The sequence below is a fragment of the Saccopteryx bilineata genome, chromosome 6, assembly GCF_036850765.1.
Source record: "Saccopteryx bilineata isolate mSacBil1 chromosome 6, mSacBil1_pri_phased_curated, whole genome shotgun sequence".
In the NCBI taxonomy this organism is placed as follows: Eukaryota; Metazoa; Chordata; class Mammalia; order Chiroptera; family Emballonuridae; genus Saccopteryx; species Saccopteryx bilineata.
The window spans coordinates 35,709,790-35,733,873 of NC_089495.1; the positions used below are offsets into that span (position 1 = coordinate 35,709,790).

The 24,084-nt window shown below is 43.8% G+C and overlaps 1 protein-coding gene across 1 annotated transcript; it reads right to left on the reverse strand.

Moving 5' to 3' along the window:
• Window positions 1-23,842, reverse strand: UPF3A (UPF3A regulator of nonsense mediated mRNA decay). Its single transcript, XM_066236269.1, has 10 exons — window positions 23,578-23,842; window positions 22,115-22,221; window positions 20,129-20,235; window positions 17,747-17,845; window positions 17,512-17,622; window positions 12,238-12,293; window positions 11,989-12,147; window positions 6,093-6,262; window positions 4,269-4,554; window positions 1-1,092 (listed from the first exon to the last, which is right to left on the reverse strand). Exons 1-10 carry the CDS (start codon window positions 23,782-23,784, stop codon window positions 940-942), a joined length of 1,455 nt encoding a protein of 484 aa, XP_066092366.1. The 5' UTR covers window positions 23,785-23,842; the 3' UTR covers window positions 1-939.
• Window positions 23,843-24,084: the final 242 nt, after the last annotated feature.

Consider the following 24,084-nt stretch of genomic DNA (forward strand, 5'->3'; position numbering starts at 1 on the left):
TTTTAAAAAGCAAAATTTTATTGTGTAAAATTCTATGTAGGAAAAGTACAATAACTGGACTTCAAATCCATAGCTACTAAAATTTTTATTTAATGGTTCAAAACAGTGCCAAAAATACATGAACATTTTAAAATTTCACTAAAAAGTAAAAATACTTTAGAATGCATAGTTGCAGAAAGCTACATAAAGTCACTTTAAAGTTACCTCAGACTGCAAAAAGAAAAACCGTAGATGCTGTACCTAAGTTATCCATGTCTCAAAGTAACGCTATTTATGTTAGCAATCCTTAAACCATAATGGTTATAAACCATGACCACATCCATCAAAAGACTGTGAAACTATTTTCATCAAGTCAGTGGCCAAATTGTTAACAGGGCCATATTTAAAGCTATTGGGCTTTACCTTCTGTTAAGGTTCCTATCAGAGGAACTACAGAACAGCAGACCTTCTGGAATATTATGGCAGAAGGCACAAAGGTGGCTGAATTACCAAGGTTATAATGGAGTGAGAGCTGCCAATTCCCAGAAACTATGGCTCAGAGAAAACAACAAGAAGCATTAATGAGATACAGATCTCAACAGATTTGCTTACACATGTGTACAGTGCGAAGTGTGTTACTCCTACAACACTTTCAAAGTGCTTCAGAATTCATACTGACACAATACTAATTCCCTCCCCTATTTTGGTCATACTTTTCTCTTTCCAAAGGAGATTCTCTGTTTTGTCTAAATGATACGCAGTAGTTAATACCAAAAATAGCAAAATCAAAGAAAACTGTTCGAATTTTTAAAGGATTGTTTCTAAACCACCAGTTTCTGGTTTCTTTGTAAGTTGTAAATTCCCCTTGCAGGTGGTATTCCAGGCTAACTTATATATTTCTAATCCAAGGAATTTCGAATGGGAGCTCACCCTTGTCACAACTGTGGTACGCACATGGACTCATTCTGCCTCTTCGCTCTTCTTGGAACCAGCCCCGGTTGAATCTTCTGCGTCAGCCTTCCTCCCATCACGGCCCTCCTCAGAGAATCTTCCCGCACATTCACGTGCTCTCATGCGAGCTCCTGCTTGGTACAGCTGCAAGGATGGCCGGTTCTGCCAGGACAGAAGGGTGGGTTACTCTTCCAAGGGTGGCAATGCAGGAGGGAGCAACATCTCCATGTCTAGGGACTGATGATCTTAATTATCTAAAGACTATCAGCCTTGCAGCTAAAAATTAGCCTTTTTCACAGCACTATCTCAGAAACTAAGCATTTCGAGGCAAAAAATAAAAAGCCACAAAATAAAAAGATAGTTAATATGTTATTACACAAACCTAGAACACTCTGTGGAAACAGTAGAGCATGGCATTTGACAGATGACAAGTCAAATACACACATCTCAGTCCCTCAAACTCGCCAAGCAGTGAACCTGAGGTCCAAAAGAAAATGAGGCATGGTCCCTCAGAGAAACAGCTTTTTTAGAGGGCTAACCTCAAGTTATTAACAGTCATAATAAGACATTTCCATGAGGATTATTTCTGAACTGTCCCTTTTATAGAAAATACTAACCTATCGTCTTATTAAATTCTTAGACGGGCCCTGGCCGGTTGGCTCAGTGGTAGAGCGTCGGCCTGGCGTGCAGAAGTCCCGGGTTCGATTCCCAGCCAGAGTACACAGGAGAAGCGCCCATTTGCTTCTCCACCCCTCCCCCTCTCCTTCCTCTCTGTCTCTCTCTTCCCCTCCCGCAGCCGAGGCTCCATTGGAGCAAAGATGGTCCGGGCGCTGGGGATGGCTCCTTGGCCTCTGCCCCAGGCGCTAGAGTGGCTCTGGTCACAACAAAGCGACACCCCGGAGGGGCAGAGCATCGCCCCCTGGTGGGCAGAGCATCGCCCCTGGTGGGTGTGCCGGGTGGATCCTGGTCGGGCGCATGCGGGAGTCTGTCTGTCTGTCTCTCCCTGTTTCCAGCTTCAGAAAAATACAAAAAAAAAAAAAAAAATCTTAGAGGTAGTGGAATAAAAACAAAGATAGAATAAAGTACACAGAATGCAATTAGGTAGCTTCCGGGCATGAGGACAGTGAGGCCAGGGAAGGACAGTGTGATTCTGATCAGTAATCCCAGTGGGAACAATAGCTCCTCCCAGGGAACCAGCGCTTAAGAAGAGAGGGAACAACCCCATCCCAGCTCAGTGAAGCCTGCAGCCTGGGGAGGAAGCCCTGCCTCAGTGCCCCTTGCACGCCTGCATGTATGACAGAGCAGCAGCAACCTTTGCCTTTCCATGGCCACCTGGAGCGCAAGGGCGGTGCAGCTCAGTGGGCATGTCCTGCTGCTGTCTCACCCTTACCCTCTCCTGGGCTGTGTGTGGAGGCCCCACAGCCCCCACCCGGGTTTATCAGAATGTTCTTAATAGAAGCCTGGCAGGTGAGAAGAGTAGGAAAGGATCCACTGTGTAGGCCAAGATGCAGCCTTCAGAGGCCACCACCTCTCAGGTCAACAGCATGGTTCTTCTTTTCACCAGGGGAACATCAGTGTGCACAGAGTTCAAATTGACCCTAAAAGCACATCATAACCTTCCCAGTCTGGTAAGAAAGGAGCTATTACCCACAAAGCAGTTTTCCACTGCTACGGCACTGCAGACTTAATTGACAGAAGGAGAAGGAGTCATCATGAGCTAAAGCTATGCACCTAAAGCTATGCAAATAACCAAATCACTCGCTCCTGTTAAATAAAAAGGCAAATGAAAAACAAGTATTCATAGGAACAACTCCCACTGATGAGACCCACGACTGTACTTGGTGTACCCGGGGTTAAGGCAACTACAGAAACCCTTCAATGCAGATAATCAGTCAAGGGTGAAGCTACAGCACGCTGGCTCTTCGAAGATCTCCCTTGCCTTTACCAGAAACATTCAGGGAATCAACAGCATGGATACCATGTGGAACTTGGGATGGATGTGACAGGAATCAAGGGGAGTGAAAAAGCCAATCTCAAAAGGTTACATACTCTATGTTTCCATTTATACCGTGTTCCTGAAATGACAAAGTCATAGAGACAGAGAACAGAGAGTGGCTGCCAGGGTCAGCAATGGGTGGGAGGGGAGTGTGACCTGCAACCAGGCAGCCTAGGTTCCACTTGCTCATCTGGATGGTGGACTTTGAGGGACTGAAAGCAACATGTGGCCTGGCCCTGGAAGGGACATGACCCCATTTATAATGCTTCTCTGTGACAATGTGATCTGAACACAAATTAACCTCAAATTTCTGAAACAAAGCCTGTTTGTTGGGCTAAGTGGGCAATCTCAATCCAGGGTTGATTGTGCAGCTCTAACCTCTGGGTGTTCATGAGCTATCTGATTGTCCATTAATCATCAGACATTGTTAATAATGGAAAAGAAAGCTCCAGAAATATTATTAATATTTCCCTTACTGTCTTAGAGGGAAATCTGATGACATACTATTATTTTCAAGCAAATGGTATGAATATGCTAGTCTTATACTAAAAGAGCTTATTAGGGGTTCCTGGCTAGATAGCTCAGTTGATTAAAGCAGTGGTCCTCAACCTTTTTTGGGCCACGGACCAGTTTAATGTCAGAAAATATTTTCACGGACCGGCCTTTAGGGTGGGACGGATAAATGTATCACATGACCAAGACAAGCGTCAAGAGTGAGTCTTAGACAGATGTAACAGAGGGAATCTGGTCATTTTTTAAAAATAAAACATCGTTCAGACTTAAGTAAAAAGGAAATAATGTAAGTTATTTATTCTTTCTCTGTGGACCCGTACCAAATGGTCCACAGACCGGTACCAGTCCGCGGCCCGGGGGTTGGGGACCACTGGGTTAGAGCATCGAGCCGATACACAGATGTTACTAGTTCAATAGTCAGGGTAAGTACAGAAAGATCGATATTTCTATCTCTCTCTCTCTTTGCCTCTCTTTAAAATCAATAAATTAAATTTTAAGAAAAGCTTATCTTTTCCCCTGGTGAAAAGATGACAGCTGGTTCTATTTTTTGATTTGTCATTCAGCACCTGAGCCCACTAAGTGGACAAAAACCTGCTCTAATAAATACAGACTCCCAGAGCAGACTGCCTAAGAGAGCAGAGGCGCGAGTGCGGCAGGCCCCGCACTGCTGGAGTGTGAGGTCCTGTACCTCAGACACCTGTGCAGACTTTCCTTTTTTCGTGAAATAAAATAATTTGTTTGGAAAAGCAGTTACAAGCCTGCAGAAGTGACGTTTCTACTTCTAGCATAGACAGGTGAACGGGAGATGATCCCAAATGCCCTAAAGAACCTTGTTTCCCACGCGCTCCTTTCTGGGCACCAGGCCATCCTCTCTCTTCTGCTCTCTGCCTGGTCTCTCCGCTGCTTCCACAGGGACGCCGCGGTCCTGGCCCCCTCGGTCTGGGGAGAATCCTTTCCGTTTTGTCTCTTCTTCACCTCTTCTTGAAAACTTGTCAAACTCACAGTGAGCTCTAAGCTTTCTGCTGTCATCCAAGTGGTATCTTTGTGTTTCAAGGTCTTTTTCTCGAAATTTTCTCTCCATCTCCTTTTGCTCTTTATCGCTGTCATTTTGTGGCCTGTGATTTAATACAAATTATCAGTAACCTTACATCAATTGTTTCTCAATTACCTGTCTTCCCTTCCAGCCTGTAAGTTCCAGAAAAGGCAGGGAATATATGTCTGCCCATAACTTTATGCCAAGTTTGCATGTAATGGGCACACCACATGCATTCAATAAAAAAAGCTATTGAAAAGATGAATAAATTTTATTAACAATACTTACTATTACACTTCAGTGACACGTATGTATTAAGTGCTATGCTCAGGTACCATACATACATATTCAATTCTCAGTAACCCTCCAAAGTAAATATATTCCCCCCACTGCAGGTAAAGTAAATGAGGCTGCACATGGTCAAGTGACTTTCCCAGCAGCCCAAGTGCACATCCATCACGAGGAAGATTTCACACTGACAGCTTAGTTTCTGTTCCAACCATAGCTAAAATTGACTGAAATTTAGTAATATGTATGCATATGTCAGATTATTAAATGAATAGTAAATAAATAAGTGGCTGGTGAGCTCATTTGGCTCTTAAAGTCCTTCTCTCCATGAACCACAGGCAAAAGTCCTCACATACCACCTGTGGATTCCCCACATACAGAAGCAGCAGGACTGGCAGGGACAAAGAGATCTATAAGCCAAGTGTGAGCTGGTGCCAGAAACATGACAAAAGGCACTGCTATATCATAAGCAATCATAATACAAATGTCTGCAACGTAAGTCGCAGTGCTAACAGATCAGATTTGATATCATGTATGTTAATTCTATATACAAAGCAATAAACCGGAATCCCCCCCCCCAAAAAAAAGGGGGAAGAAAATATACATAACTCTGTATGCAAGGGAGGCAGTAATAACTCATTCACATTATTGGGATTCTGGGCAAATAGCAGTCTAATTCTATGATCTTCCCCTTTGAACTCAAATCCACCTCCAGTCACCCCTGTGAGCAGAGCAGCCCTAGGCTCCAGGAGGTTGCCAGAGCAGCCCTGCCCAAGCTCCTTTCCCGGGTTCATGTCACAAGCAGGCAAAGACCTATGTGCCAAAGGACCCCCAGCAGGAGAGAGGCGGCAGGGCCCGCAGAACACCAGGATCTACAGCTGTGGGTCAAATTCCATGGGACCAGAAGAATGACAACTCCAACAAAGGAATTGCAGCACTGAGAATTCTATCTGTAGCACAAAAGATTTGGGGCACCTACAAGAGTAGGTTCTCAAATTTAAAATTCCATAGACAAACTGAGGTCTGGAAGATCAAATGGACAAGATACCTCCAAACACACAGGAAAATTATGAACTGATAAAAAATACAAGGAAAAGAGGCTGGGAAGACGACCCTGGAGACCTAAAGTGCGGTAACAGAACCCGATGACAGACCTGAGGCTGCAGCTTAAATGGGTTTTCCAAGTTCCTCGAGAAACAAAAATGAGGACAAGCATTCAAGACTTCCAAGGATATTATATAAGCACTCATACTGACAAAGGACAAATGACTATGACTCGATGTCAATTCTGCGATGCTTAACGTGGTCAGAGAAAGGGAAGGGCGGGCTCACTTCTCCCTGCGCTCCTCCAGCAGCCCCTCCCAGGCCTTGGCCTTCACAACACCACCAACACCACCGCCAGGACAGGCTTCCCACTGTGCGTCTCCAGGATCAGCTTCCTCTCCTCCTTCTCTTGATTTCTCTGTGGCTGCTTCCTCTCCCTTTTCTGGTTTCTTAAGAAGCTGAGAAATTATAATGTTAGTAAAATAATCACTTTAAGAGTATATTATAAAAGAGGTCATTTAATAAATAATTAGAAATATATACCAATATTGAGCCCAAATGTTTGAATAGCAAAAAATATAAGATAATGGTTCAATGAATAGGTTTTCAGTTAAATACCTAGGGCAACATTCAGTCTATGTAGTTACGAAAAATGATTTAGGATAGTTAACGGGATGAATTGATGATAATACTAATGAACAAAGGACTGATTGATACAAAACAGAACGATCTGATTTCTAGTTCTATGTTAATACACACACATAGAAAAATGTCTAGAGGGCTTGCGACACTGTGTTAATAGTGATTATTGCCTGACCTGTGGTGAAGCAGTGGACAAAGCGTTGACCTGGAATGCTGAGGTCACCAGTTTGCAACCCTGGGCTTTCCCGGTCAAGGCACATATGAGAAGAAACTACTATGAGTTGATGCTTCCTGCTCCTCCCTCCCTTTTTCTCTCTCTCTCTCTCTCCCCCACCTCCCCTCTAAAAAAATCAAGAAATAAAAGCTTTTAAAAAAATAGTGATTATTTTTAGGTGGCAGAATTGGAATGATTTTCTTTCCTTTCACCTACAGGTTGTAGTTTTTCTAAAACAGACAATACTACTTTTATAATAAGGAAAAACAATTTTTAAAAATATCACTTTATATTAATGACTTTTAGAATAGTTTGAGTTTTCGAAACACTCATTGTTTCCTTTCTGGAAACAGATTTAGCAGCTTGCTGTGACACATTTAGTTTGGTATACCTTTTATTTGGGCCTTCTTCCCAGTTAGTTCCCCATATGACTTACTCTTTGGTGAAATTTAAACACCATAAGTAGAGTCCGTTTGTAGAGCATAAATGTAATATCTACTTCTGAGAATTTTGTTCTCACTTACAAAAGTAAATATATTTTAAATTGCAGCATAGAAAAATTATAAACAGATACATTTGGACTAAATGAGTTCATTTAAGAAAGAAACAGATATAGTGTAGCAAAGGTATGCATTTTGGTTACCTCTGTATATGCTCTTATTCTGCCTAAGTGGGATCTGTGAATTTAACTTTTCCTTTCAGATAACTATCAACCTGTTTTTTAAATTACAAAGGTAACATATGCTTATAATAAATGCAATTGGAAGTACAATAGTATGTATCTCCATCCATCCACCCATCCATTCATCCAGCAAATAATTTGTGCACCTATGAATTGTTTTTATTCACAATACTTCTGAAACCAAGTGTTTAGTAAGGCCTTTTTTTTTTTTTCTTTCTTCTTTTTTTTTTAGTGAGAGGAGGGGAAAGAGAGAGAGACTCCCAACTGGGATTCACCCAGCAAGCCCCGTCTGGGACCGATGCCTGAATCAACCCAGCTATCCTCAGTGCCCAGGGCCACACTCAAACCAATTGTGCCACTGGCTGGGAGGGGGAAGAGAGAGAAAAGGGGGAGAGGGAGTAGGAGAGAAGCAGATGATCGCCTCCCATGTGTGCCCTGACCGGGGATCAAGTCCGGGACATCCAGACCCTGGGCACAGACTAGCCCCACTTCAGATGGTGTTGTCATCGCTGGTACTTCTGGACAAATGGCTATAACTTCAGGGGGTGCTTGAATAAGACAGACTCATGGGACTCAGGAGAGTGTTTTACTCACTATTACTGGCTTATTATAAAGGATGCAACTCCAGAACAGCCAAATGGAAGAGATGCATAGGACAAGGTACAGGGGGCAGGGGTCTCCAAACTTTTTACACAGGGGGCCAGTTCACTGTCCCTCAGACCATTGGAGGGCTGCCAAATACAGTGGTCCTCTCACTGACCACCAATGAAAGAGGTGCCCCTTCCAGAAGTGCAGTGGGGGCTGGATAAATGGCCTCAGGGGGCCGCATTGCGGCCGTGAGCTGTAGTTTGGGGACGCCTGGTTCAGAGCTTCCACACCCTATGCAGGGACACCACCTTCCTGGCACCTAAATCTGTTCACCAGCTTGAAATCTCTCTAAACTCCATACTGCAAGAATTTTTATAGAGGCTCCACTGAGCAGGATTGATTAAACCACTGGCCACAGGTGACTGAACTCAATCTCTAATCACACCTTGTCTTCTGGTGACCAGCTCCCACCCTGAAGCTATCTAGGGTATTAGCCACCGTCACAACATTATGATAGAGAAGACATTTTATCACTCCAGAGATTACAAGGGTTATAAGGGCTATGTGCCAGCAACCAGGGAAACAGACCCTGTGCTAGGTGCTAGGAATATAGCTGTGGATGAGAGACAAGTGCCCACAACCAAAGAACTCACACTCGACATTCTAGCTGTGGCAGTGGGGCCATGGGGTCGAATTCTGGTACATGCAGTAACAAAAACAGAAAACCGTGAACAAGATAATCTCAGGTGGTATGAAATGCAATGAACAGAATAGAATGACAGAGATGTGTGGGGTGAGAGGAGGAAGAGGAATGGTTTCTAAAGGGGGTTCGGGAAGGCCACTCTGTGAAAACAAGACGGGAACAGGGAGCAAGTGATGAGAAGGAGTACGGTCCTTATGAGAAGGCATACGTCTGGGGGGAGAGCTCACTGGAGAAGAGCAGGCAGAGGGTGGAAGGAAAGAAGGGAGGGAGGGACGAACAGAAGGAGGGACAAGCCAGGGGCACATGACACAGGAGGTGGTGGAAGCAGGTGCCAGGTCGGGAGTGCTCCCTCCAGCCTTCATCTGTGCTCCTCCTCCATGCCTGTACCCAGCTCTCACACACATGCATCTGTCTTTAAAGAGCTTTGTGAAAAATATCACTCAAATTTTTTAATATAATCTATACAATTTATATATTCAGGGATTTTTTTGTAATTTTGGTAACCTAACCTGCTACTTCAAGTTGATTAATGCTTAGTTCTAGTATTCACAGAAAAATAGACAGCTGCGGGGTTGCTCTTAGATTATCCTTGGCTTTACTGCTAACACTAGCCATGAGGATCGCTCTCTGACTTGTTATTTTTAGGCTATTAATACAGATTATTTTGGCATTTCTTCACAGACTTTGTTTCTCGGTTTATTTACATTCTCCAAATCATTCATAAGCTAGAGAACCCCAATTGAGCAAGGATGCTTATTAAAGGCACCCTTAACAGTAAACTTGGGTCAGATGTTTACTGTTAGATCAGAACACTAGACACTCCTAAGGACTGAAGCTGTGGACTACTCATGTCACTGGGTCTAACCTGTCACCAAGATTTTGTTCTATTAGATTTGGACCAGATTAACTCTTTTTCTTGCTGTGTTTAAGCTTTGATTTATTTTTTTCTATATGAAAGATCCTCTATCTACTTTACTAACAAATTTGTGTTTTTTTCTTTAGCTTATCTTGGATTCTAATTTCATTCTCCAAACTGAGAAAGTAGAATACTATATTCCAAATACTTAAAGTCTTACTTAAAATTACAGTTGAAATTGCAGGCTATCAGCTTCAGTGATTCTTCCTGAAAAACTCTCAGAGCTGTTGACAACACTGCTTTTGAGAATGTAAAGCATTAGGCATTGAGTGAGCTATTACTCTTTGTCTAGGAAGTAAAATGAAAGGGTTAGACAATATTCACACACCTTGACCATGAAATTTACATTAAATGTATACCTATGTTGTCCCTGGTCATTACAGGGCTGAATTTCTACAATGACAAAGGCCTTTACTGTAATATTTTAAGGTTCCATTTTTATTTGTTATTTGAGACCTGGTAGGGTCATGTGACTGCTTCAGCCAGTGACATGTGGGCAGAGGGACATGTCACTTCCATGTGGAAGGTTTAAGAACTAGTGTGCAACTTGCCATATTACCCATTCCTTTCCCTTGTCATAAAGATTGTGGAGGCCCTGGGTTGGGTGGCTCAGTAGATAAAGCGTCGGCTCAGTGTATGGATGTCCCAGGTTTGATTCCCAGTCAGGGCACACACAAAAAATGACCATCTGCTTCTCTTCCCCTCCCTTTTCCCCTTCTCTCCCCACCCCCTACCCCCCAGCCAGTGGCTCAATTGGTTCGAGCATCAGCCCTGGACACTGAGGATAGCTCCACTGATTCAAACATCGGCCCCAGATGGGGGTTGCGGGTGGATCCCAGTAGGGGTCCCATGCAGGAGTCTGTCTCTCTATTTCCCTTCCCCTCACTTAAAAAAAAATTGTATAAGCAAATGCCTAGGTGGAACCTCCGTCAGCGTGGGTCACTGAATGGCCACAATGAGTAATGAACAATGGGCAAGTGACATGAACAAGAACAGAACTTGAGTTTTATGAAACCAATGAGACTTTGAGACTATTTGTTACTGGAGGATAACCTAAGCAGTCCTGACTGATACAACTGCTAATGTGCTTTTGTATGAATACTGTTAAGAAGTTATACCCTCCATTGCTAGTATACCCCACATGGAAGAAACTGTTTTAGAAGCAAAGGCCTAGAAGGAGCTTTGCTTCCTCTGAAGAACTGGCATGTTTTCTCTTCATGGAAAATACAAACTATGTTTCTAATCAACTTTTCTGACTGCTGAGAATATCAGAAACTAATCTACTGCACAATGATGGAGACTGTGATCTCTTCCCAGCCTTTCCCTTCCTACTCTCTAGCTTCCCCCTAGTTCTGAGCTTTGATCGTTTTTTCTTTATAGCAACTAATTTTAATGAATTATAAGGCATTTTATATCCTTCATGGAGTAAGGTAAGACACACATTAGGTTGAACTCTGTTTAATAAGGTCATCTGAGCAGAGTACCAAGAAGGACAGGGCTGACTCCAATTTGGGGCAACATTGTTTACATAGAGAATAGTTCCCTCTAGGCATGAAACCACCCTCCCCAGATGAACGCATCCAGCAAAGGAGAAATCGGGCAAGAGATGTAGAGGCCAGTTCCACAAGAAAACCAGCTCTGTGAGTCAGCCTTCATACAGCAAGGCCAGTATACACTGAGCCAGTGGTTTTCAAGTGTGTATTTTTTAGTCAAGAAACTTTTTCATTAAAGGAAAATGTGGCCCTGGCCGGTTGGCTCAGTGGTAGAGCGTCGGCCTGGTGTGCAGAAGTCCCGGGTTCGATTCCCAGCCAGAGCACACAGGAGAGGCGCCCATCTGCCTCTCCACCCCTCCCCCTCTCCTTCCTCTCTGTCTCTCTCTTCCCCTTTGCTCCACTGGAGCAAAGATGGCCTGGGCACTGGGGATGGCTCCTTGGCCTCTGCCCCAGGCGCTGGAGTGGCTCTGGTCACAACAGAGCGACGCCCAGGAGGGGCAGAGCATCGCCCCTGGTGGGCGTGCCGGGTGGATCCCGGCCCAGCGCATGCGGGAGTCTGTCTGTCTGTCTCTCCCCGTTTCCAGCTTCAGAAAAATACAAAAAAGAAAAAAAAAGAAAAAAAATTAAAAAAAAGGAAAATGTAAGCAGGAGCCCAATATGACACGTAAATGTGGGGCTCCTCTGGGCGAAATGCTCCCTGCACACGGGAGGCAGTCCTCCTCCACGTGTCCACCACGCAGTCCTCCCAAACACAGCATCCCCGAGGAGCCCCGAGGGTTAAGGGACACAGCGTGAGAACTACTATTATAGAATAAAGAAACTAGAGTAAAAAAAAAATAGACAAATTAAAATGTTCTTTTACTTCTAGAGAACTAAAATACTTAAATGATTAAAATAGCATAACTATTTTTGGATAAAAAGAAATAAAAGTTCTCCTCCAAATTACCTTAATCTTTACTTCTTTCTCAGCAGCTCTCTTTTGCTTCTCGGTTTCCTTTCTCTTACATCTCTCCTCTTCCCTTCTCTTCCTTTTCTCTTCTTCCCGTAGGCGTTTCTTTTCCAACTCCCTCCGCCTTCGTTCTTCCCGCTTCTCTTCTCGAATTCTCTAAAGAGGTGAGAACGTATGTGTACAAATTGTCAGCACGGATGTGATAGAAACAGGAAGGATAGTCATCACATAAAAAGCCAGACATACCTGCTTTTCTAATTTTCTATTTTTAATGTATTCCAAAAGAGGTGTGGTTCTTCTAGCTAAAACAAACAAAAAAATTGTATTGGAGTATTAACTCAAAAAGAATATTTCTTTCCTTTATTCTAAATACTTGTTTTCAATGTAATTTTTAAAATAATTAAGGGGAGAATATTTTCATTTTTACATTTATATAAGCATGCATTGCATATGAGGGGGTTCTCATTCCATCACTATAAAGTCAAGTAATTTGAAAGTACTGACAATTTTATATATAGTAGGCCCTTAATTTCTGATTCGTAAGGGAGTCATATATTACAAAAATAGTATAAAAGCAAAATGACTACAAATGAATTAAACTTCCCAAATGTTATATATTCATATTTTTGCAGAAATTGTAAACCATTACATAACATTTATGATATATATTCACTTTGATTCAATGCATATTCTGGTAACTTCTCCCTTTACAGCTCTCCTACACAATAGTGTGAATTCTTTTAATTTCTTATAAAATATGCTCCAAAAATCAGAACAACCAGAAGTTCAAGTTTAGAAAATAACTCCGTATGTTGATCTAAAAATTACCAACTACTTGGCCTGACCTGTGATGGCGCAGTGGATCAAGCATCGACCAGGAAATGCTGAGGTCGTTGGTTCAAAACCCTGGGCTTGCCCGGTCAAGGCACATATGGGAGTTGATGCTTTCTGCTCCTCCCCACCCTTCTCTCTCTCTCTCTTTCTCTCTTCTAAAATGAATAAATAAATAAAAATTTTAAAAATTAAAAAAAAATTACCAACTACTCAGGAACAAAGGTCTCCACAAACTCTAACTGTGTCCTGAACTTTCACGCCCCTAACCTGTCCAATATGACCGGGATATTGGGGTGCCCAAATGGATGGCAGGTCTCCGGGTGCTGCCACCCCCAGGGACCTGCTTTGAGAGTTATGTGTCCCCCATGGCTGTGGTGGAGGTGAGAAGGTGGAACATGGTTTGGGTCTGTAGTATAGGTATTCAATACTTTAGATTAAGTGAAAGAAAGAAGAATCCTTGGATGCACTTGAAGACTGACATGACATTTCCAGAATTCTGAGGACCAGGAATGAATAAAAAATTGGAAGACGGCCCCTGGCCAGGGATTCTGAACTTGGAAATAAGGACTGCTGAACACCCTGATGTCAGGTATCCAACGGTCTTCCAGGGAGCTCTGCCCCAGGTTCCTGGCCTTGATGAAGAGCTGACGTGATGCGGATGCTCACTTTGCAGCACAGCTCTGGGGGCCAAGAAGAGCCCACTCCCTCCCTGGGTGGCTCCTATGTTAACCACAAACCGTGGCTTAGGATTAACTAGCACAGCCTTTGTAACAGGCAGGTCACCCCAAATTAGAGAAGACTCCGCTCTGCACTGTGGAAGTTCTACCAAGGAAGTGGCCGAGACATACGCCAGTGGGTGAAGGAGCCAACCTGAGACCACCCCTACCTTCCTTCCTCTCCAATGAAACACCTGGCGAGTAACCCAATGATCAATGTGAAGGGAAATGAGACCCTGTATAAGAAAGCACTTTACACACTACAAAAGTGGTCATTTATTAAATAGAGGACACATGACCATGTAATATACTAACTTAACCAACAGTGTAACAGTTACCACCGACGGCGAGCTGATGCACAGTAGGCAGTGTCACCACAACCTGCGAGGAAACACGGAACCTGAGGCGAGGGCTGAGGCCACATGGTTGACAGGTCTTAGGGCTGTCTGCTCTAGAGACTCTGATATGCCACTGCTCTGACCTGCAACTTCAGAGCCAATTCATATTCCCATTGAACCCGGATTGCTTACCCTTGATCATAAAATTTCACTGGAGGCCAGAATCTAAAAAAAGAAAGAGGCTATTTGCCATGATTTGCTTGATTAAAATGCAAATCTAAACGGCAGAAGGAAGAATCACAGAAACAAAGATCTATGCCTTATCCTGGGCCAGTGGATTCTCAGCCGCACTTATTCATTCAGTAAATAACCCCATTGCATCTACTGTGCGGCAGGCCCTGAGAATGGGTGAGGGAGGAAGTGATCCCTCCTCTGCAGGGAAGCCACAACAAACTGCTGGAGGGTGTGTGTCTGACCAGCAAGGAGATGTCCCCGAACCACTTTCCTGCCGCTCTCCTGTACGGGGCATTTAAACAAAGGGGGAAAGAAATGGGACCGGGAGGAAGGCAAGGTCTATAAGCAATTTGTAATTTGCTTCTTATTTTAGCTCTTCTTAAATTTAACATGTTCTACAGTGAATCTGGGGGTGCCCCTCCGTTTCTCCCTGTCTTCTTCATGTCAGTACCGGCGCCAGTCACTGACCTGCTCCAGTGAGACTCCTGGAGGCCCTGACCTCCCACACCCAACCCGTCAGTCAGTCCTGTCAGTTCTGTCCCCAGAATGTATGCTGACTCTGAGGTGCCACAGTCACTGATCTGTTCCAGTGAGACTCCTGGAGGCCCTGACCTCCCACACCCAACCCGTCAGTCAGTCCTGTCAGTTCTGTCCCCAGAATGCATGCTGACTCTGAGGTGCCACAGTCACTGATCTGCTCCAGTGAGACTCCTGGAGGCCCTGACCTCCCACACCCAACCCGTCAGTCAGTCCTGTCAGTTCTGTCCCCAGAATGCATGCTGACTCTGAGGCCTCCTTCAAGCAGCCTTCCCTGGACTACAGCCAGGGCCTCCTAACCAGAGGCCCAGCTTCTCCTCCTGGCATCCATAATGCATCATGTGTGGAGCAACCAGATGGGGAAAATAAATCCGACCGTGCACTCCCTCAATGCTTTCTGAGTGTCCCACAGACAAAATCCAAAGCTCTTACCCACCAGCCTGACTGGATGTGCCCACCTGCCTCTCCAGTCACTCTGTTCCTTGTCCACCACGTGCCAACCACACGCTTGCTCCTATAACCCATCCTGCTCCTATAACCCAAAGTGCCAGCTTGCAGCTCTTCCAGCTGGAATTCCCCCTTCTTCCATCCCTGAGCACGGCTAGACTCAGCTGAAATACCGGCTCAGAGCCTTTCTTTCTATCCCATTATCCCATTTCATTACACTGTGGCACGTATCACATATACAAATGCTCTGGCATGAAGGTTGATGATTTCTGCATGTGTTTACCACAGGCATCCCCACTACAAGAGCAGCTACATGAGGGCACAGGCCTTGTCATCCTGCTCATGTTCTGTCCCCTTGCCTAGGCTCAGAGTCGCTACCCAGTCAACATGCATTGAATAAAAATGAGCAAATGCATCCTAAGTGCATCTTTTTTTTTTTTTTTGTAATTTTTCTGAAGCTGGAAACGGGGAGGAAGTCAGACAGACTCCCGCATGCACCCAACCAGGATCCACCCGGCACACCCATCTGGGGCGATGCTCTGTTGCGACCAGAGCCATTTTAGCGCCTGAGGCAGAGGCCATGGAGCCATCCTCAGCGCCCGGGCCAACTTTGCTCCAATGGAGCCTTGGCTGCGGGAGGGGAAGAGAGAGACAGAGAGGAAGGAAGGGGGGGGGGGGGTGGAGAAGCAGATGGGCGCTTCTCCTGTGTGCCCTGGCCAGAAATCAAACCCGGGACTTCCGCACGCCAGGCCGACACTCTACCACTGAGCCAACCAGCCAGGGCCTAAGTGCATCTTAATAAACATTTACTTCAGTGATTAAAAATCCTTTGAGCTACACATTAAACCAGCTGTTAAAAATATAAAACTTCAATTATTAGACTAATGAAGAATATTTCAATAATGTTAACCTATTTTATTTACTCAACAAACCTCTACTGAATACCTAAACTTGTCCAAGCAATGCATTATGTGCTGGTCTACGAAGACAAACATACAGTTCCACTGGCAGGGGTAATGGGGAGCCAAATGAGAAGAGAGTTTATGTAGAAGGAGATGGGCAGATACGAAGAAAATTATAGGCTCTGGCTGGGTGGCTCCATAAATAAAGCACTGGCCGGCAAGCTGAGGTTCAAACCAGATTCTGTGCTGTGGCTGGGTTTATCCTCTCGTTTGCTTAGCTCATGCAAGAGGCTTAATATGTTTTTGAACAGCAGTAAGATGATTTTATACTTAAGCATCTCATTTCTGTGATTGGTCATTTTCTTTGTCTTATTTTATTTATATTTTTCAAATGAATTTCTTGGAGTGACTGATTATCAAAATTATACAAGTTTCAGGTACAAAGTCCACAACATGTCTTCAGGACATGTATTGTGTGCTCCCCACCCCCAAGTCAAGTCTCCGTCCATTACCATTTATCCCCCCTTATCCTGCACCCCACCCCCACACCCCTCCTTCATCATCACACTGTACGCGGTTGATATTTGAAAAGGTACTGATTTCAACCTTGAGATATAACATTCTTTGCCTAATATAGCCAGGCACAGAGAACTCATATGTCTTTTCTACTGTTCATGTATCACAACTTTGAAAGAAAATGAGTGAAACTGAAAACTCAATACTGTCCCACCTGCAGACACACAGAACATTTTCCCAAGCCACCATCTTGCTTTCCCTTTGTCAAAACTAGGAAATAGTCTACATTTCTGTCAAACCTGTCACAAGTGTCAATTTTTATTTTTTTATTTTTTTTTTAATTTTTTATTTACTCATTTTAGAGAGGAGAGGGAGAGACAGAGAGAAAGAGAGGAGAGACAGAGAGAGAAGGGGGGGAGGATCTGGAAGCATCAACTCCCATATGTGCCTTGACCAGGCAAGCCCAGGGTTTTGAACCGGCGACCTCAGCATTTCCAGGTTGACGCTTTATCCACTACGCCACCACAGGTCAGGCCAATTTTTATTTTTTTTTAACGAGAGATAGAGACAGGGAGAGGGATAGGCAGGGACAGATAGGAAGGGAGACGAGAAGCATCAACTCATAGTTGCAGCACTTTAGTTGTTCATTGACTGTTTTCTCATATGTACCTTGACGGAGGGGCTCCAGTTGAGCCAGTGACCCCTTGCTCACAGCAGCAACCGTGGGGTCATATCTATGATCCTACGCTTAAGCTGGCTACCCCATGACCAACCTAGAGCCTACACTCAAGCTGGATGAGCCCACAGTCAAGCCAGCGACCTCGGGGTTTCAAATCTGGGTCCTCTGCATCCCAAGCTGATGTTCTATCCACTGCGCCACCCCCTGGTCAGGCACAAGTGTCAATTTTTATGAAAATCGTGGAAAACAAGAAAAAACCACATCCTCTATGACTATATATCTCAATAAAGTAAAGAGAAGAAACGAGCAAAACAAACCAATAAGTTCTCTTGTCTTTGCCTCTAAGTCTCCCAGAAGAGTTTCTGGATTGGCACTAGTTTTCTCTTCCTCCACATAGTAAGTTTCTAAAAACTTCTTATATTCTGGATCTGTACATTTCAAAAGAAAAAAAGAAAATAAATACACTCTTTCCCATGTAAAGGAGAGAAATTGTATTTAATCAGTGTATTTAATTTGGCAGTTTTATCATCCAGCCTTGGAAAAATGACTCACCATCATCAATGCTTCCAGTTTTGGCATCTTTTTTTTTTAGTTTCTTTTTGGCCGTCTTCTGGAACGGAGCAAACTCGACCACTGCAGGGTATTCCAGGCCTTACGCCAGAAACAAATTACAAAAATCATTCTGAAATTCTACTATATTTATCTTAGAAAAGAATGATCTAGCTTCCTTATGGAGTGAACATAACAATAAAAATGTTATTGTTTAATCTATAATTTAATCATACTTTCAAGCAAATGCATCATAGCATGTCAGCCTTCAAATTTAAACAAAGGAGAACAATTACTTATTAAATAAAATGATACCTCATGTTGTCGTGGTTACATGACTGAATACATTCAAAATTCATCTACTTGTACACCTTAAAATATAACTTATGCCTCAATAAGCCTTGTCTCTCCTCATCAAGAATGGAATATCTTTAAATTGGTCTCTTAGTATCGTTGAACTTTATTTTTAATTTTAAAAGGTTAATTCAATTATTAATCTGTTATGAGTTCAAGAAAATTACTTTGCTTTTGAATAGATACTTTGCTAAAAGAGAAGGTTTCAAAGTGTATATATAACATTCAGGTAAGATTTGCTTCAAATAAAAATGTTCCAATGAAAGTCACTAAAAATTTAATTTGTTGCTGTGAGGGGAGGCGGCATACTCACAGAAATAATCACGATGAGAATCTGCTATATACTTAATAAACAAGTGAACCACTCCACCTCCATACTAAACCTACTCAGTAATCACTTTCAGACTTGTCAGGAATGGCCAGGAGACTATCATACTGTAATTCTCTCATTTCTCTGGAGGGCACATGCTATAACATCAGCAAACCAGGAAAACATTATGCTAAATGTAATAAACAAGTCAGAAAAAGACAAACACTGTATGATTTCCACTCTATGAGGTAACTAGAATAAATTCATAGAAACAGAAATTAGAAGGGTTGTTGCCCAAGGCAGGCGCTGGGGAAAGGGAGAAGTGGGGAAGGTTGCTGCATGAGTACAGTTTCAGTTCTGCGAGATGAAACAGTTCTGAAGACTGGCTGCACAACAATATGGGCATACTTAAAGCTACTGAGCTGTACACTTTAAAAAATAAGATAGTTAACTTATATGTATTTTATCACAATTTTTAAAAAGGCAAGAAAAAAGGTACTTGAATGAATTACTGAGTAATTGAACATTCAACACAAATGTCAAATAGTTCAAGCAATACACTTGCTTTTAATCACAGCAAAAATATCTTGGCCCAGCCTCGGCACCCTTTAACCGTATTTTCAGGTCCATAACCCCTCAGTGAAGGGGAAGAAAACAGTTGTTAGGAGACGGGGTGGGGTGGAGAGGGAGGAGGCTGGTTGGTAAGGAGTGTGTCAAAAACAATATCCTGTTAAAAGTGTACGAACATGATAGCAACAAACACAATAGCTGACAGTCTGACAGGATAAGGGAAAAAAGAAAAAAATATTTATATATATCAAAAGCAGACACAAAAGTTCAGAAAACTGGCACAGTTAGAGCAGAGGTAAATGACACTGTCTCAGCAGACAATACTATTAAACACAGTCAAAAACTGACACAGTCAAAAACTGATGTTTAGTTTTACAATCCCCTCCTTCCATTAGATTATCCATAAATGGTAAAATTATGAGGCATAGTCTATTTAGGAAAATACTGATATAAGTGAATAATGTATTTTAGAAAAATTTTATCAAACATGGGTAAAATAACTTAGTTCGGAGACATAAAAAAGTCAAGCTCACTCATCTAGAAAGTTCATTTATATGAAAAAACTCAATCATCGATGATAATACATAAATAGGTTGTTTCACACAATTGCTGAAATTCTTTGTTTTATATATAATTGCAATTTTAAAAATAAGTACACAAAGCCTGACCAGGCGGTGGCGCAGTGGATAGAGTGTCAGACTGGGATGCAGAGGACCCAGGTTCGAGACCCCGGGGTCGCCAGCTTGAGCACGGGCTCATCTGGTTTGAGCAAAAGCTCACCAGTTTGAACCCAAGATCGCTGGCTCCAGCAAGGGGTTGCCGGTCTGCTGAAGGCCCGCGGTCAAGGCACATATGAGAAAGCAATCAATGAACAACTAAGGTGTTGCAACACGCAATGAAAAACTAATGATTGATGCTTCTCATCTCTCTCCGTTCCTGTCTGTCCCTGTCTATCCCTCTCTCTGACTCACAAAAAGAAAGAAAAAAAAAGAAGAAAAAAAATAAGCACACAAAGTAAACATTATCTAAATTTACACATTACTTTAGATCAGTATCTAAGAATTTTTAATTAAAATTAGCAAATTTTCCATCAAATTTAATTAATGTCCTTAAAGATTGTAACAAGCAATTGAAAAAGCCAATGACTCAACCTTTATTGTCAATGAAGATATATCCATCAAATCGATCTCTAAAAAGAAGAATGTCATCAGGATTCCTGAAATTAATGTATGCTCTTGAGTAGAGATGAGGATAAAAGCTGAAATAAGAAATAACAGTGAAAATGGTTAGTATAAAGTATGAATTTTTAAATTTGCCTTTTTTTCCCCTTGTCTGGATACAACAAACGATTTCCTATGAAACTTCTAAGCCAAGGATTCATCTCTCACTAAATGACAACGATCTGGATATTCTTTAGCAAAAAAACAAAACATTAATTGAGGTCTTCTTAATGAGTTGAGAGAAACTCTTTAGGTTAGTTTCTCAAATCCTTGGAATCAGGGCCAAAATACTGGTTCTCAGGGGTTGGAAACCAAGACAAGGTCATTCAAAGGTCATGCCTCATCATGTATCATGGCTGCAATAAAACCTACTTATATCCCTCCATAGAAAAAAATGTTATATCGTAAAAATGATTCTTTACTGATTTAAGAGAACAGTTCTAGGTATTATAAGAGTATTTATTGTAGCGTATTATACAGGGTCTACAGAAGAACTAGGCCTTTCTCTACCATCTCACAACTACCAATTTCCTTTACCGGCGGGAACTCTCAACCCCATTTCACAGATGAGAACACTGAGGCTCAGAGAAATTAGGTATTTGCAGAAGGTGCAGTTAGGTGAAACGTGAGACTGGGATTCCAACCTGAGTCACTCTAGATCCTACGTCAGTCCTCTTTTAACTGTACCTGTTTTCCAATTTTAGTCATTTTAAAATAATCTTTATGGTTTTTTTTTTAACCATTTCTGTATTTACCTATTAGTGGTATTTTTTTTACTGAATAGCCAAACATTTTTTACTTCAATATATTTCTTCAAAAGGACAATTTTATGGTTACCATAAATAAGAACTCATGATATTTAAGAAAAAAAGATAATAATTGAAATACTAATAAAAACATAGTGAAAAATCACAGCTGAATTGTTACCTGTTGAAGGTCTAACCCAAGGTTAGTCCTCTCTTTGTTAATAAAAGGGAGATTTGAAAGCAAAAAGTGTTGTCATAGTTATCTACCCAAGTTGTAAAAGAGAATTTAAAAAGATATAATAAGCCTGACCAGGCAGTGGTGCAGTGGATAGAGCATCAGGCTGGGATGCTAAGGATCCAGGTTTGAAAATCATAGGTCTCCGGCTTGAGTGTAGGGTTGCCGGCTAGATTGTTGGATCATAGATCTGACCCCATGGTTGCTGGCTTGAGTCCAAAGGTCTCTGGATTGAAGCCCAAGGTCACTGACTTGAGCAAGGGGTCACTGACTGGCTCGGCTGAAACCCCACCACCACCACCGCTGTTAAGGAACATATGAAAAAACAAACAACTAAGGTGCTTCAACTATGCATTGATGCTTCTCATCTCTCTCCCTTCCTGTCTATCCCTGTCTGTCTCTCTCTCTCACAAAATAATTTTTTAAATAAATTTTTAAAAAAACTATAAAAGGGGGATTGGATGTGGTCTGGGTGTTAAGTGATGGAAGGGAACCCAGAGGCCCAGAGGGGTTTTTGGGTCTGGAATATTCTGTTTCTTTACTTAGTATTAGTGACATGGGTGTGTTCACTTGTGAAAATTCATCAGGTTATACACCTATTATTTATTCAATTTACTTTGTTATAACTTAATGCAATTTACTTTAAAAAGCTACATGAAATAAGGTTTGTTAATATCCAAAAACAAAAGTATTACGTTGTTAGCTGGTCTTTTTTTTAGACTGTAGCATTGCCAGTAGAGGTGTATTTCAAATTGCTTTAGAGGTATTTAATGATCGGCCTACTTAGAAACAACTTGCAGACATAAAGGGCTGCACTGATTTCTAGGAACATGTGGAAAAGAAGATGGAAATGCAAATGTGTTCTATTATCTATAATAATTTGCCAGAAAGTGACAATGCCTCTTGGATACTCAATGATAGCAAACAGCTTCTCACCTGAGATTCCCAGTAAAGAACTCAAAGTAATCATGTGCAGGTAGTGGGTGTAGCTGCTCTTCTAGCTGCTCCTTGGTGAGACTTGGAGGAAGGCGCCGGATGACCACCTGGGGAAAAGACACTGGCTGGGTTTTGTTTCACTCTTACTGTATTAACCTTTATTTCAATGCTTGGTGACCTGTGTTTATGCTCAGAGGAAAATCTAAACCAGGAGTCCAGCAGACACTAGGAAAGGTTAAGAAAAACGTACATAAGACCATAGCTATAAAAGGTGTAATTAAGGCTAAATAATTGAAAAGGGATCCATGAGGTCAGGAAAGGCTGTGCATAACAGTCCTTTTTCATGTAATCATTTCATTACCACCAGACAACTGTTGGAATGTCTGTGCCCAAGCTGAAAAATACTACCTTTCCCCACGCTCTATCTGCACAGTAAGCCACAATGGAAGGTAAGACCCATGCAGGTAATGTATGTATTTTGTAATGTTTGTTACCAGCAGTAACGAAGCAATGGCGCATTATTCTTACTGCCAAAAGGAACCACACCTGCGGTGGACACCTTCGCCTGCAGTCCAGTGTCTACACAGCGGGTCCTCTCACATCGTGCCACAGGCTTTTCAGGCTTTCTGCCCGGCTTCCCTGAACCTGATAGAACCTCAGCAGAGCTGCACCACATCCCTTTCGTACCCCCTCAGGCCAAGATCCTCGAGAGTGTGGACAGCTACTGTCCCTACCTAGCTGGTAAGCCCAGCGTCTCAGCCTCAAGGAGACACGTTCACCTCCAGAGGCTGAAAGGAATTTTCTTTCTCCCCAAAACAGAAAAGTAAACGTCAGAGTGCGCCGAAAACTATCCCTGGAGGCCTGAGATGCCCAGAGCTCGGTCTTGCCGCTGTCCACGGTGCTGATACGGTCACGCCGCTGGCGGCCCCGCCCCCGCCCCTCAGCCCGGTTCCTCGGCTCCGCCCACCGGCCCGTGGAAGGCACCTTAGCCCCGCCCCTCCACCGCCTAGCCTCCCTTGGCCTCGCCCTCGCCCACCATCCCCTTTCCTCGCCCCGCCTCCACCTTGGTCAGGAATGTCTACCTCGCGACGCACGACCGCATCTCCTGTACTCACCCCGCCCTCTGCCCTCGCCCCGCCTCCGCCTTGCTAAGGACCGTACTCCTCTCCGGACGTTTGCTCGTCCCGCCCCGCCCCACCTTCGCCCCGCCCATCGAGCTGAAAACCCTCCTCCTCCTCCTCCTCCTCCTCCTCCCCCTCCAGCGAGGGCCGCCTGCAGCGCTCCACCCTCCGGGCGTCCTTCCCTGGCCCGCCCCGCCTTGCTCAGCACGCTGCTCTTCACCCGAGTTTGCAGATACCATCCGTCCTCGCCCCGCTCCACGCTGGGAAGGACCTTGCTCCTCTTGCGAAAGTTGCCTGCCCCGCTCCGTCTTCACCCCGCCCCGTTCCTGGTCTCATACCCACCTTGCTCAGGACCGTCCTCTTCTCCTCGCGAGGTTTGCCTGCGCTGCCTCCGCAGCTGGAAGACAAGGCCGACGGTGCCCCTGTCTCTCGCCGTGGCGACTCCCGGCGGAACTGAACTTCCACGGCCGATGTTCTCTCCCTCCCGCTCTGGCCTCGCACAGCAACGGCCACCCCGGGGCCTCCAGCCCCCTCCTTTTCCGAGCGCATCCCGCACTCGCTGCGGTTCCACCGCCGCCTCCCTCCCGGGCCTAAACTTCGCGAGAACTGGGAAGCCACCGCCCCCACTGTCACCCCGCCCCTCCTCCCCCGTCCTTGTTGCTCTACGTCCAGCTGCCCGGCTTCCTGCACAGGATCTCCGATGCCGAACTCTCACACGGGGTTGGCGACTCCCGGGGGTTAGTGGGCTTGCGGCGGGGTCGGGACCCCCGCAGCGCGAGGACCCGCACCTCTAGCAGCGCCTGGTGCCGCCAGTGCCCAGGCGTACGGTCTCTGGGAAGCAGCAGACGC

What these genes read in the sequence shown, in the direction of transcription:
- UPF3A (XM_066236269.1), bottom strand. Translation starts at nt 23,784, where the DNA reads ATGCGCTCGGAAAAGGAGGGGGCTGGAGGCCCCGGGGTGGCCGTTGCT. An exon ending in AACTGGAAGCATTGATGATG is followed by an intron (nt 17,623 to 17,746) that starts GTGAGTCATTTT and finishes TGAAATGTACAG; the next exon opens with ATCCAGAATATAAGAAGTTT. An exon ending in CTGGAGGAGCGCAGGGAGAA is followed by an intron (nt 4,555 to 6,092) that starts GTGAGCCCGCCC and finishes ATTAAATCACAG; the next exon opens with GCCACAAAATGACAGCGATA.